We start from the raw sequence: 14,272 nt of genomic DNA on the forward strand, positions 1-14,272 counted from the left end.
AGAAAATATCCTTTATTTTATTCAGCTATGTTCAATTGTATTCATAATACTATAAAATAATGCCACGGAATTCTAAGCAAATCTTGTCTGCTAAATGAACTAATTGCCAGGGCCATTGCATAAGGACGACTCAAGAATATGCTATTCTGTTCTTCTGAAATAAGCTAGATTTTCTTCATATCATGTTTCTTTGGACCAGTCTAAAATAAATAATGGATTTAAATGTGATGGTGTAGGCTATATTAAATGGATTTATTTTACTTTTGAAAAAGTACATCTTCCAAAGGTCTGCATCAGTGGCTTTGTAGGCTGTGTGGGAGCCGGAGATGCTAAACGTGTTTATGTTAATGTTACCGTGAGACCACCAGTTATTTGCATGACAATCACCGACTGACAAAATGTCATGCCTGCTACAGCCCTAGTTGGGGATTCAGCACAGTCTAGTTGTTACACACTGTGCTTCCTCTCCCTTTGCCGCTCCTTCTGGTCCACTGGCCCCAGGCGCCTTCCAACATTGTTAGCCCTGCTTCACATTAGCATCATTGTCCGTGAGTGTAATCATGGGTAATAACTGTGTAATCATAGGTAACTGTGCTCTGTTCATAGCGGGCTCCCTCTCTCCCACTTGAATCTCCCCAGCCTCCCCCTAAACTCCCCACCCCTACAAGCAGCCCCTGATGGAAGTAGGGCTGCTGTTTTATTCACGGGGAACCCCCGAAGAGAGGAGAGAGCGGGGACCCATGCCTAACATCAATAAGGCTATGTGAGCCGCGTGTGTCAGAATACGTGTGTGTGTGTGTGTGTGGGGGACCCCTGCCTTGCATCAATGAGGATGCTGCAATCGGCGTTGCTTGCTGTATTTCCATTTAAAAGCGGAATGCCATCATGGAAGCCCCGGTGGACCACTCTCTCACACTGAGAAGGAAACAGATGGAAACGGAGGTTGGGGAAGAGAATAGTTAGATGAATGGTAGGGGGAAATGGAGGGGAGAGTATGGCGGGATGAGGGAGTGGAGGAGAGAGAGTTTGAAAGGAGAATTTGGTAGCGGGACATGGGGAGAGCGCCGTGGAGTACTACAGGAAGGAGAGTATGGTAGCGGGACATGGGGAGAGCGCGTGGAGTACTACAGGAAGGAGAGTATGGTAGCGGGACATGGGGAGAGCGCCGTGGAGTACTACAGGAAGGATAGTATGGTAGCAGGACATGGGGAGAGCGCCGTGGAGTACTACAGGAAGCTATGGAAGTCATGACGTTCCTACTAGTCTGGCCAAATTCAATTATCTAGGAATGTAATATTTTTCAAGTGAAGCAAAAATCTAGCGATGATTCAACAACTCAGAGAATTGAGTTGTACGGTGGTTACTGCGTTTGAGCAATGTGTGCGTCAGGAGAGGGGCACTGTGGGGTTGCTAACAACCGAACGCATCTGGCTTTCAGGGGAAATGGAGAACTCCTGACTTCCACTTTAAGACGTTAACAAGGCGACACTCCATCTTAACCATTCCACATTTACTGGATTGGTTCAACAGTGCAGAGAAGAGAACCTCCCGTGACAGTTTTATTTGTTCATCGTCAGGACCAGAAAGGAATGCCACTCAGGAGTTTATTTTTTGCCTGCTACTTTAGGTTAGGAGAGAGAACAGAAAGGCGAGATAAATCTAAGATGAAAATGACTTTTCTCAGCACCCCACTGAGAACGGTGTCAGGACAACATTGTAATAGCTCGGTTGGAATGTGATACATTATTACACGTGTGTGTGTGTATGTGCGTGTGTGATATCCTGTGTGCATACTTGTATGAATTCATAGTACCTTTGTGTCTCCTGTGGGATGGCGCTCGAGCAGCCTGTACCAGTAGCAGGTCCATGAAGAACCTTCGTCTGTCCTCCTCTCCAGGTGAAGACAGACTGACCACCTCCCCGTACGTCATCTGGAACATCAACTTCACCTGGGAGAGACAATAAGAACCATATCAACAAAAACAGCAGAACAGGCTCATTTACGCGATAGCCAATGGATGTGTGTCTGGCGTATGGAATCAGAATAATTTTCCTGGATTTGCCTAGACTTTACTTAAGTAATATTAATGTTTTGAAAAGCTACGCAAAAATATAATATTGACGACAGTGTTGTAATTTTCAGAGGTAGCAGCAGACAGGTTTTGAATTAAGTTAGTAGGGCAATGCTTTCAACCTATTAAACAAAGGTTCGCCCACGTTGTCGTGAATTTAATATGAGAGCATGTTCTATGAATAGCAGTGTGCCGGGCTCTAAAGTGTGACCAATTTGATCACATATGCAACAAAATATTTAGCTGTGATACCTGGAATTGAATTTGGGGAGCACCAGTGTGACTAGTGGTGTTTTCACATAGTCCAAGACCCATGCCGCAGAGATAGCCCACAACGTGTCGTCTAAGAACAGGAAGGAAGTTGATCGTGGAGAGGGCAGCTCAGCTGGCCATCAAGATCACCAACCCCAACGCCAGGCTACGCAGCGAGGAACACGAGTGATCTGGGACCACGACTCTTTGTTGTTCAATAAATTATCAATAAATGATCAATAAATGATCTATACACCTGTCAATAGTATTTACTGTATGTGCCTGTTTTAATGATATGGTTTGGATGTCATAAGGTGAATGCACCAATTTGTAAGTCGCTCTGGATAAGAGCGTCTGCTAAATGACTTAAATGTAAAATGTAAAATAACCAATCTCAGTCCTCTTTAAAGTGAAAGCTAAATAACTCAGTTCCCTTTGTATTCACACTGCCCTTGAATGAGTACTCACTCTTTTGCCAGTTCACTTCAACTATATTGTAGAGCAAGTCCTGGTTGCATTCACATTGCTACGTTTAGAAAGGAACCACTATCGTTTTCCAACATGCAGGTTTTTAGAAAGTGCAGGACAACCCATTCAATCAGGATGTTTAAGATACCTACTTACCTTTCGGAAGCTAATAAATTGCATTTATTTAAAATAACATAATAATTGTAATCAGAAGATACTGTTAAACATGTACATTTGATTGGTAACAATAAATAGCAATAGAATAAGTGCAGAATAAATAATGCTGTAATTGTGAATTGTACATCCAAGGTCGGCCCCTTTAAGAGCTAGAAAAGACTTCGTACCCCATGTTGTCTTTTGTACCCAAACATGTTGTGTCACACCATTCAATCCCCCCAATCAATAAACAGTTTATGAAGCGCTCTTAGCCTATAGATCACATATTGCAAACATAATCTCTCCTAAAAACTCCACACTTGAATTTCTGTGCGTCCTTGACAAATCACTAAATCGAATAAAATAATGTCTGCTAACCTGCACATCATCTTATCTCTCTTGTGGCACCGATGTGGCAGGTGAAAGTGTGTTGCAGTAGTCTAGTGTGTGGCTTGGGAATAATGACAAGCGAAAGTTTTCCAAATAAGTCAGTTCTTCAAATTTCTGCGCTGGTCAACTATAAGTGCTGCTATTTTGAAGTGAAAACGTCTAGGAGCAACAATGGCTCAGTTGTGAAGTGGTAGGCCACACAAGCTCACAGAATGGGACTGGTGCGTGATGAAGCAAAAAAAGTTGTCTGTCCTCGGTTGCAACACTCGCTACTGAGTTCCAAACTGCCTCTGGAAGCAACGTCAGCACAACAACTGTTCGCAGGGAGCTTCATGAAATGGGTTTCCATGGCTGAGCAGTCAAGCCTAAGATCAACATGCGCAATACCAAGCGTCAGCTAGAGTGTCGCCGCCATTGGACTCCGGAGCAGTGGAAATGCATTCTGTGGAGTGATGAATCACGCTTTACCATCTCGCAGTCCGACAGACAAATCTGGGTTTGGCGGATGCCAGGAGAACACTACCTGCCCGAGTGCATAGTGCCAACTGTAAAGTTTGGTGGATGAGAAATAATGGTCTGGGGCTATTTTTTATGGTTCCGGCTAGGTCCCTTAGTTGTAGTGAAGGGAAATCTTAATGCAACGGTATACAATACTGTGCTTCCAACTTTGTGGCAACCGTTTAGGAAAGGCCCTTTCCCGTTTCAGCATGACAATGCCCCATGCACAAAGCGAGGTCCATACAGAAATGGTTTGTCGAGATCGATGTGGAAGAACTTGACTGGCCTGTATAGAACTCTGACCTCAACCCCATCAAACACCTTTAGGGTGAATTGGAACACGGACTGTGAGCCAGGCCTAATTGCCCATCATCAGTGCCTGACCTCACTAATGCGCTTGTGGCTAAATGGAAACAAGTCCCAGCAGCAATGTTCCAACATCTAGTGGAAAGCCTTCCCAGAAGAGTGGAGGCTGTTATCATAGCAAAGGTGGGGGGGGACTCTATATTAATGCTCATGATTTAGGAATGAGATGTTTGACAAGCAGTTTTCCACATACTTTTGGTCCTGTCGTGTAGTTTGTACTAGCATTCAAAGTGGTTTTGAATATACTGACTCAACAAGACAAACAACCGGTTGGGCCAAAAAGTCATGACACTTCAAGGGGGGGGGGTCATTCAAAGGTCACAGCCGAGTCAGCTCAAGTTACCGACCTGGTATTGAACCCCAGTCAGCTACACGATTAGAGACCACGTTAGCCAACTGAGCTGAAGCCTAGGTGTTAATATTGGGAGCTAATAGAAGTCTTCGGGTCTCAGGAAAGGTTACTCATCTGGCAGGCATAGTTAAACGACTGTATAGTACACAACCCTAGACTTCCAATCACTGTGCAGAATACATTGAGGGCGGGCTCACACAGCTTCTATTCCACAGCCTGCTGTTCACTTCCTACCATGCCTTCCTCAGTTCCACACATTGATCCTCGTTCTTTGACAAGTTTGTTTGTTTTCTCCTTCCCCCTCTGTTCTCCGGTCTTTCTTGGCCCAGAGATTCCTTGACAAGGAAAGGAGAAAACGAGGGAAGGAGAAAGGGAGCATGGTAGGCAGGGAGAAAGGGAGACAGAGCACAGCACACACCAGCTAATGATTTTACTCCTGCATGGTCAAGGCTGTGGGGTATGGAGGGATGGGTGGAGTGAGAGAGGGATGAACAGAAGAGAGGAGAGGGCTCTCTGGCTGAGGATCAGTAGAGCAGAGGAGTAAAGCCAAGCAGAGCCTCTACTGCTCTGGAAGAATAACCAATCCTCTGGTCTGCTAAATTACAAAAGGTATACATGTCTCCCTAATTCTTTGCTTCCCCAGCCCTCTCCCTGCTTAATTCTCTCCTTCCCTCTTCTTGCTCCTTCACTCCAGCTCCTCGTTTTCTCTATAGAACAAGTGAGAGGGCTGCAACTTAATGAGACTCATATGAATGGATCTATAAACAAATATTGAAAAGGGAAAGGGACAATAGAGAGAAGATGATTCTGTATTGCTGATTGTGTGTGGCGTGCTCAATTGCTCCATTGAATTACAGCTCGAATATGGCCTCTGCGTCAGCTAAAACATTAGTACAAAGAGAGCAATTACCTTCACGCCCTCTCCAGGCGACATGATTGGAGAGGGCATTCATTGTTTTCTAAGAACCCAAAATGGACTCTTCATTTCACACTTTAAAGGACTCAAACAAAGAAACTAATACATAGCGCGTCACTGTCTGCTGCCATTGTTTTCAATGACAGCGGAGATCTATGGTGTCTCTCAGGACTTTATGACAGAGACATATACATGCTGTACTTCAAAAGCAGCTAGTGCTCATTGATTGGTTTATTGATCGAGATGAACTAATCAATGGTCTCACCCCCATACTTGTGTTGGGCTTTACAATCTCTTGAGAATAGAATAGCATGGATTAAGTCAAGAGGTTGTGCCTGCTGTTGATGCATTTTGAAACACACTCCTGCCATCACCACCACCACATGCTTCTGCCAGCTCCACGGGTGGGGGATATGCGAGAGAGAGTGAGAGCGAGAGCGAGCGACAGGGATGATTCTACAGAGGTGTGACAACGCTGGCAGACCACCAGAGCACACACTGGGACTCGCGCTGCCTCTGAAGCCCAGCTATGAGTCACTCGGATCAGGCACAAAAAACAAACAAAACTACAGGTACCTCTAACCCCCAACCTCCATACTTCTACCACCACATCAACCCACCTCTTGTTCGGCTTGAAAGCACTGTGTTCAGCCTCCGAGACCGCTTACCAGCCACCAACCACGCCCCACCTCCATTACTTCCAAGTACCACCACTCTACCTCCAGCCCAGATGTGAGGACATGGATCCCTGACATGGAGAACGCATGCACTCAAAGACTTGGTCTCTATTGGTTGGCCTAACTGTAGGTAGTCTACTTGTGATGTATTGCACTATGAGATTGTTATTCTTCAATAACACAAAACCCAAAAGCAAATCAAGGGGGGAAAAAAAATAGATTTATTTGAGAAGGACAAATCATAGATGTTATGCTGGGAAGCAGATGTTCCATCTTCCTTGTCCTCAGTTTTTCTCCACAGAACAAAGAAACAGGATGCCACTTATAACCCCCCCACCATAGCCTGGACTAGACAAATCTACTAAATAACAAGTACCCTGCTCCAGACTCAATGTACAGACCAATGAAAACATGGCACACGTAGCTCTGAGTTCAGGACTGATATTCCAGATTCTAAAACAACTGAACCAACTATTTCCATTGACAATTCCCTATTGACCATTAGAACGCTAGTCTTTTGCGTTGTCAATTTATCTTCAAAATTTTCTTACAAGATGATGAAAATCGCTAATGTAATAAATTATCATCATTATTATGTGCTGGGGAGACTAGCAGCTGGGACCACGTGCCTTCCACCTCTCTTTGTCACTCTCTCACCATCCGTTGTTTTTTCCCTGCCCATCCCTCTCTATTCCTTCTCTCCCATGCTGGTACCGTAAGAGTGGTGGTGGTCTGTTGGCTGTGTAGGGATGACATCCCATGTTAAGGAGTGTTGCTGAGAGGACAGCTGTCACCTTTGTGTGCCAGAACAACACAACACACTATGACCATCTAAACCCAGTGCCAGAACAACCCCGATGTAGGCCGATAGACAGACAAAGAGCAAGAGAGAGAGTGAGAGACAGGAGAGAGTGACAGGAAAGAGAGCAACACTGACAGACAGAGCGAGAGATAAAGAGACAGACAGGGGAGAGACACTGAGCAAGACACCTCATTTCCACCAAATGAGGTGGAAACCGACATGCACTTCCTAACCTCCTGCCAACTGTATGAGCAGAGAGTTTATTTAATTTGAAAACAAAGCCAAACTTGATAAACTCCCATTTTTATTAGGTGAAATACCACAGTAGAAATATGTGACCTGTTGCCACAAGAGAAGGGCAACCAGTGGAGCACAAACATCATTGTAAATACAACCTATATCTGTTTATTTATTTTCTCTTCCATACTTTAACTATTTGCACATTGTTACATTGTACACAGCCAATAATATAACATTTGCAATGTCTTATTTATTAATTTAATTTTGTTGTCCATTTCACTTGCTTTGGCAATGTACACATGTTCTCACGTCAACAAAGCCCTTTCGAATTGAGAGAGCGTGCGAGCGAGAGGACGCACACAGATACGGGAGGGGCAAGCCGCACACAGATACGGGAAGGGGGGAGGCGAGAGGACGCACACAGATACGGGAGGGGCAAGCCGCACACAGATACGGGAGGGGGGGCGAGAGGACGCACACAGATACGGGAGGGGGAGGGGCAAGCCGCACACAGATACGGGAGGGGGAGGGGCAAGCCGCACACAGATATAGGGGGGGGGGGGGGGGGGCACACAGATACAGGAGGGGGGGGGGGGGGGACATTCAAATTACTCTTGAAAGTTGAAATATTTCGAAATTGCACCTTGCATTCTACTTGGGTAGTGCATCACAAGTTCTCCTTGTCATGTCAGTCACTGCAGACCTTAGAGAGCGATTTATAACGTGTCAACTATTTTGTTGTAATGTTTGAGTCACATGAACACAAATAAGACAAATAAGACAAATAAGCTTTAAACAGCACTGGTGCCACCCCCTCCCGAGGTGAAAAGGTTTGGGAACCACTGAGCTACAAGACCACTTCCCTCCCTCTCTCATTTGGTTCTTTCTTTATTCCCATTCTAATCCCCGATGAGTGGACTAACTCAGATGGCACTCTGCATAGATGTAGGGAGATAGACAGAAGGACAGGGTGGAGTGAGAGGAAATATGATGAACGACTTGTGTGTGTTCAGCCTACCTCCTGTGGTAGCTGTGTGTAGCACGTCTCTGTGGTGGCGAGGATGAGGAGGGGGGTGAAAGAGGGGACCTCCTGGAGTAGAGAAAAGAAGGTGTTCTTCACCGTGTCGCTGACCGAATCCCACCAATCACAGATGTGGGGCATGAACACCACACTGGGCACGTTCCGACACGCCTCACGGAACACCTGGAACACACACAGCCAGACATCATACATTTCCAATGAGTATATTCTGGCCTAAAACAGATGCAATGATATATGTGTGGTAGGGGTGTGTACACATGCATGCATGTTACCTGAGCGCAGGACTCCTCGGGTGTCTTGGCGCTGACAGAGTAGAGTGTGGGCAAGTCTAGGAGGTGGACAGACAGCTTGTCCAGGTGGTGTAACACAGCAGGGGCCAGGTGAGAACTCTGTCCCGAACCGGGGGGACCCGCCAGCAGCAGGCGAGGCCGGTACGACGTGGGCTGGTGAAGGGCTGATCTGGAAGGAGGAAAAGAGGAGGAGAATCAGCTTCTGTCTTTTAAATGTGTTCTTACATCACCAATTAGGTTATCAGACTCCAGTTATTTGAGTTTTGATAAAACTGTTAAAGGACTATCATCTCCATAAATATACTTTTTAATATGATACCAGTAACACAGCAAAACTTTGTTTTGTATTAGACAAAGTCACAACTACATGTTTCATCATTTTTTTGTACTGGTCCCTCGTGGGAAGCAAACCCACAAATTTGGCGTCGCGGGATAGAAACTCTGCTACTGCTCGGTTTAATCGTTAGGCATCTTTTGAGTTCAACATCATTACATTTGAAATGTTTGATGTCGACATTTTCCAAAGACAGTAATGTATACGCATTAATTAATCAATTATACAATCATGTTGACTTTGGTAAAAAAAAGCAATCTAACTACATAATGGTAAATCCCGATTGATAAACTGGGTTAATCAATATGTAGCCTAGACAATACAGGTGAAAGCATTGTGTTATTGAGCTTGTTTTGGCTGATTTCATGGGGTTACAGGTGACAATCTGTTTCCCTTCAAATTTGGGACTTATTTAATTGTACTGATCAACAACATATTGCACATTATCACAAAGTACTAGGGTAGTGAATTGTTGTTAGCTTCAGCTGTAAGCTAGCAACGAAAGTTAGCCTACAAAGCTGGAAGCTACTGGTGTCTTCTTCCATTGTTAGGTGTTCTAGCCTATAGTATGAACAGTAATAGTTTCTACATGCCGTGTTGCATTATTCAAGTGTGTCAACTTCAGTGCAGCATGAATGGGATGCGAACATGATGTTGCCAGGACAGTCTAGAGCAGGGATGGGTAACTTTGATGGGGGTGGGGGCCACAAGAAATCTGAACTGATCATGAGGGGCCTCAGTTGCTCGTAAGAGTTCATTTTGAGAGTTCATTTTGTGCAATTCTACAAATGTTGGCATGGGACGTAAAGCAAACTGTAGCAGTTTTAAAATTCTATATATTTAGCCAGTGGTGGAGAAAAATGTACTGTTTAACAGCTAATTAACAGCTAATTTCCTGCAATTCTACACTATTTTTAGGGAGGGGAGAAATGTTTGCAGTTTTTAATATGATATCCGAGTTGGACTGACAAACTAAATTAATGGGGGCCCCCGGCAGGTAATTCGACCATGATAACTACAAGTTTAGATAGCGGATCGCAAGACTAATTTACCAATCTAATTTCTTTGCTGACATGGGCTAATTGAGTGACCATCAGTGACTGACAAAAGATAAACTGCTGTTCAACAACCAAATTTCAAAATTTAACCTTGTGTATTGTACTATTCTAACACACAACAGTAAATTGAGACCGACAGTTCATAATTTATTTATTTTAAAATCTGAGGGCCTTCAAAAGGAGGGCTGCGGGACACCCATCCCTAGTCTATAGCTGGCTCTAGCAATTAGTAAGTAGAGAAGGCAATAGGCATGCACGGTGAGCTCGTGCTATAGAGGAAACCAGTGACGTTGATAGACTTGATCCTCTCAATCAGTATACAACATGAGACATGACAGAAGTACCGAAAGTAACAAAGATTCTAGTAGTGAACCATTTTTCATGTTCTAATATTGAAAAAGTACACAAGTTCCAGTATACCGTGAAACACTAATCATCTTTGACCATATTAGCAGTCTATATCAGATAAAGTGCTTATTAGATCGATGTGAATAAAATAGAGAACATTAAATCCACCCTGGCCTATATTGGGGGCATCAGGTAGCCTAGTGGTTAGAGTGTTTGGACAGTAACTGAAAAGATGCTGGATCGAATCCACGAGCTGACAAGGTAAAAAAAAAGTGTCGTTCTGCCCCTGAACAAGGCAGTTAACCCACTGTTCCCCGGTAGGTCGTCATTGTAAATAAGAAGTTGTTCTTAACTGACTTACCTAGTTAAATAAAGGTTAAATAAAAAATTATAAAGAATTTGATGACAGGACTGAATTGTGGTTTGACTGTCATTCTACTTGTTGCCATAAGGTGGCATTAAAACACGGGGTAGAGGCTAGCTGCGTGTTCTGTAGTCAGACTCACATGGTGAAGTGTAGGACGGGTGTGTGTGCCGTAGAGGGGTGTGTGTGTGTCTTTGGGGATCCCGGCTGGAGGTTGTAGATGGAGGGAGCTGCTCCATCAGTCTCCTCTTCACTGACCTCCTCTAGCAGGTGATTGTCAACGTCTAGCAGGGAGGAAGGAAGGACAGGAGGAAATACTTGTCAGACAAACTGTGTGTGTGTGAAATAAAATTGTTGAGATATACAAACATATGTAGGTAATAGATCAAAATGCATATAGGCCTAGGCATGGCCAAATTAACAGGCCTTTGAGCAGAACTTGCTCCAGCAAGAATAAAGGCTAGAGAAAGCTCTGGTGTTCTTAGCCTGTTTGGGGTATGGGGCAGCATTTTCACTTTTGGATAAATAGCGTGCCCAAACTGAACTGCCTCCTACTCTGTCCCAGATCCTAATATATGCATATTATTATTAGTACTGGATAGAAAACACTGAAGTTTCTAAAACTGTTAGAATCATGTCGGTGAGTATAACAGAACTTATTTAGCAGGTGAGACTCTGAAGATTAACCATTCAGATTTTTTTATTTTATTTTTAAGTCTGTCTTTTCAATATGTTTTCATGGGGAATCCAGCATTCTAATCGACTTTCCTGCAGTTCCTACCGCTTCCACTGGATGTCACCAGTTTGTAGAAAATTGTTGAGGTTTTCACTTTGTGTTATGAAGAAGTACCATAGCTCAGAATGAACGTCACTTCATGTGTACCTTTCGATAGAGGCACGTAACCAGAAAAGTAGCGTCAGTTTGTTTTGCTCCTGTATTGAACACATCCAGTCTTCAATTTGATCGATTATATACTTTTAGAAATACCCAAAGTTGTATTACAAAAGTAGTTTGAAATGTTTTGGCAAAGTTTACAGGTAACTTTTGAGATATTTTGTAGTGACGTTGCGTAAGTTAGAAGCGGTGTTTTTCAGGATCAAACATGCCAAATAAATTGACATTTTGGACATATATTGACGGAATTAATCAAACAAAAATGACAATTTGTGATGTTTATGGGACATATAGGAGTGCCAACAAAAGAAGTTCATCAAAGGTAAGGCATGATTTATATTTTATTTCTGCGTTTTGTGTCGCGCCTGCAGAGTTGAAATATGCTACTCTCGGATGATGCACGCATAATCTAAATGTCAATTACAAGATGCATATAGCCCAGGGGTCCAATTGCATTCATCTGTGTGACAAATTTTTCTTGGGCGAATGGTCGGGGAGAACATAGTTTGAAATCATTTGTAAACTGCAAATTGACGGCAAGAATCCCAAACAGATATAGTATTTGACGAAAACCAAATCATTTCAAGCCTTGATTAGCCTACATTGGAATGTGATCACATATGCCTCTGTTTATGCATGGGAATCCTTAGGAACAGATATCCAAAATTAACAATCACACAGAGCTGATTTCCTGGTGATTGTGCAGTCATATGTCAAACAATGAAAACGATTTCAAAAATAAATAATAATAATGAGAGAGAGAAGACAAAGTGAAAGAGAGAGGCCAGTATATTTATTCATTTTGCTCTGAAAATATATAAAAAAATGCCGATGGGATACCTATTGGGGAACCCTGCTATAGCCAATAATGACCAACCCACCATACATAAGTAAGTACATTTTAACTTGACAATATCATATTTCCATTAATTGTTTGGAGGGGGAAAAAATACAAAATACAACCTTGTCGCAATCTCAAAAAGGGTGTTATTGTTAGCGATTACAAACAGTAGGTTCACACTCAAAGTCACACTTTTCTTATAGAAAAACTACACAAATGGGATGTTCTAAGTCCACAACAATGCTTCAACCACATCAGGAGCCCACTTTTGAGGTCTGGGAAGAATAAATTAAAAAGATGGAAGGTGCAGTTGCCCTTTAATTCAATTACACACCTAGCAAGAGGCCGTTTGTTTGGCTAGCGGTGTTTTTTACTTTACAATGTACAGTGTAGGCAACAAGTGATGGCAGAGTTTGCTAAACAAATGCCCCGCAATGATAAAAATCATGATGTTCTGCCAAGTAGGCCTACTTCAGTCAACATTTAACTGGGAAGGTTTTTGCAAAAGGCTTTAGAAATTGTTCATTCAAACAGTGCATGATGACTGAAAACGCATATAACAAAGTTTCTACCAAGACTTTGAATGAAACTTTTTGAAAACCTGCTTTGCCTACCCATTGTTGCATACCCTTAGCTGTTTGAATAAATCCTAGCAAAAAAAGACCTAATTGTGGCCCTAGCTAAGAGAGAGAGAGAGGCAAAAGGAGAAAGATAAACAGATTACCTCCTCTACTCTCCCCATGCCGTGTTTCTGCATGGGGGAAGACTCGGAGCAGGACCTCCAGTACCGTGGCCAGTGTGTTGGCTAGTAGGGGGCGTATGTTGGGGGACAGGGCTCGGCCTGGAGGAGCCTGGGTTCTCTGGGAAGCTGGGACGATGGTCCGCAGAGCATGGCTGAAGTCCCCAGGCCCCAGCACGATGGTACTGTTAGACACAGATAAGATTGATCAATACTTGATCCAAAAGGGAAATTTAGTGTCCACAGATTAAACACATTTCAGGGCGAATTCTAACCTCAAATTAAATCAAATTTTCACTTAGTCATGCTTTGAAGTCAATGGGAGAGACTGCATGAATTGTAACTTAAATGGAAGTCAGAATTCACCCCATACAGACAAGACAATTGATTCCAGTCTATTACTATGTTCTTGTTTTAATTCTTTCAGTTTCCTTCTCCCTGCATGGTTACCTGACGTCCAGCTGCAGCTTAACACTGCTGCCGTAGATCTGGGGGTAGCAACGCCGCAGTGCCACCAGGGCCGCCTCTGTGCAAAGTGCTTTGATGTCTGCGCCACAGTAACCTGGAACAGGGGAGTGGATGGGCTAAATGAATAAACCGAAAAAAGAAGTAGACTAGACATAAAATGTTGTAAAGGTTAATAAATGTGAGTTTGTCTCCTACCGACACATTTCTCAGCCAGCTCATTTACAAACTGTTCAGCCAGTCTAGGATTCCAGTCCCGCGTGTGGATCTCAAGGATTTGTCTTCGGGCCTAGAGAATAATACAAAGAAAGAGAGAGACAGACCACACCGACAGACAAAGAGCGAGAGAAATATAGGGATGGAGAGAAAAAGAAAAACATGTTTATAAAAAAAAATAACTGTCACTATCGACCCTGCTCACAGAAACCCTGTGGGTTTCTGATCAGCAAGGTCCCTCTGCTGAGCTCTGCCAGCTGAGTGTCTCTGTATTTGGTGTCTCTGCTGACAGAAGCATACAGACTGGGCTTTGATTATTCAGAATCTCACTGTGAGGACAAACGACAGGAGTCAACCAATTAGACAGCTCAACGGGTAGAGGGGATTGCTATGCACCACAAGGTTGGGACTCGCACAGTCAGTCACACACACCACTGGGGTTGGACTGCACAAGTAGCTGGGCTGGGACTGACAAACACACACAACTGGGC

The 14,272-nt window shown here is 43.6% G+C and overlaps 1 protein-coding gene across 3 annotated transcripts in view; it reads right to left on the reverse strand.

Moving 5' to 3' along the window:
- Positions 1-14,272, reverse strand: part of LOC123991007 (ATPase family AAA domain-containing protein 2B-like) — a 121,776-nt gene that overhangs the window by 79,606 nt on the left and 27,898 nt on the right. For all 3 annotated transcript variants that reach the window (XR_006830737.1, XR_006830738.1, XM_046292105.1), the window contains exons 14-20: positions 13,764-13,854; positions 13,551-13,662; positions 13,086-13,285; positions 10,768-10,909; positions 8,504-8,690; positions 8,208-8,393; positions 1,814-1,949 (exon numbers count right to left, since the gene is read on the reverse strand). Coding sequence is in view for 1 of the 3 variants with exons in the window: in XM_046292105.1 (XP_046148061.1) it covers positions 1,814-1,949; positions 8,208-8,393; positions 8,504-8,690; positions 10,768-10,909; positions 13,086-13,285; positions 13,551-13,662; positions 13,764-13,854 (1,054 nt within the window). In the remaining 2 variants the exon portion in view is untranslated. The remainder of the gene's footprint in view (positions 1-1,813; positions 1,950-8,207; positions 8,394-8,503; positions 8,691-10,767; positions 10,910-13,085; positions 13,286-13,550; positions 13,663-13,763; positions 13,855-14,272) is intronic.

The sequence above is a fragment of the Oncorhynchus gorbuscha genome, linkage group LG12, assembly GCF_021184085.1.
Source record: "Oncorhynchus gorbuscha isolate QuinsamMale2020 ecotype Even-year linkage group LG12, OgorEven_v1.0, whole genome shotgun sequence".
Lineage (NCBI taxonomy): Eukaryota > Metazoa > Chordata > Actinopteri > Salmoniformes > Salmonidae > Oncorhynchus > Oncorhynchus gorbuscha.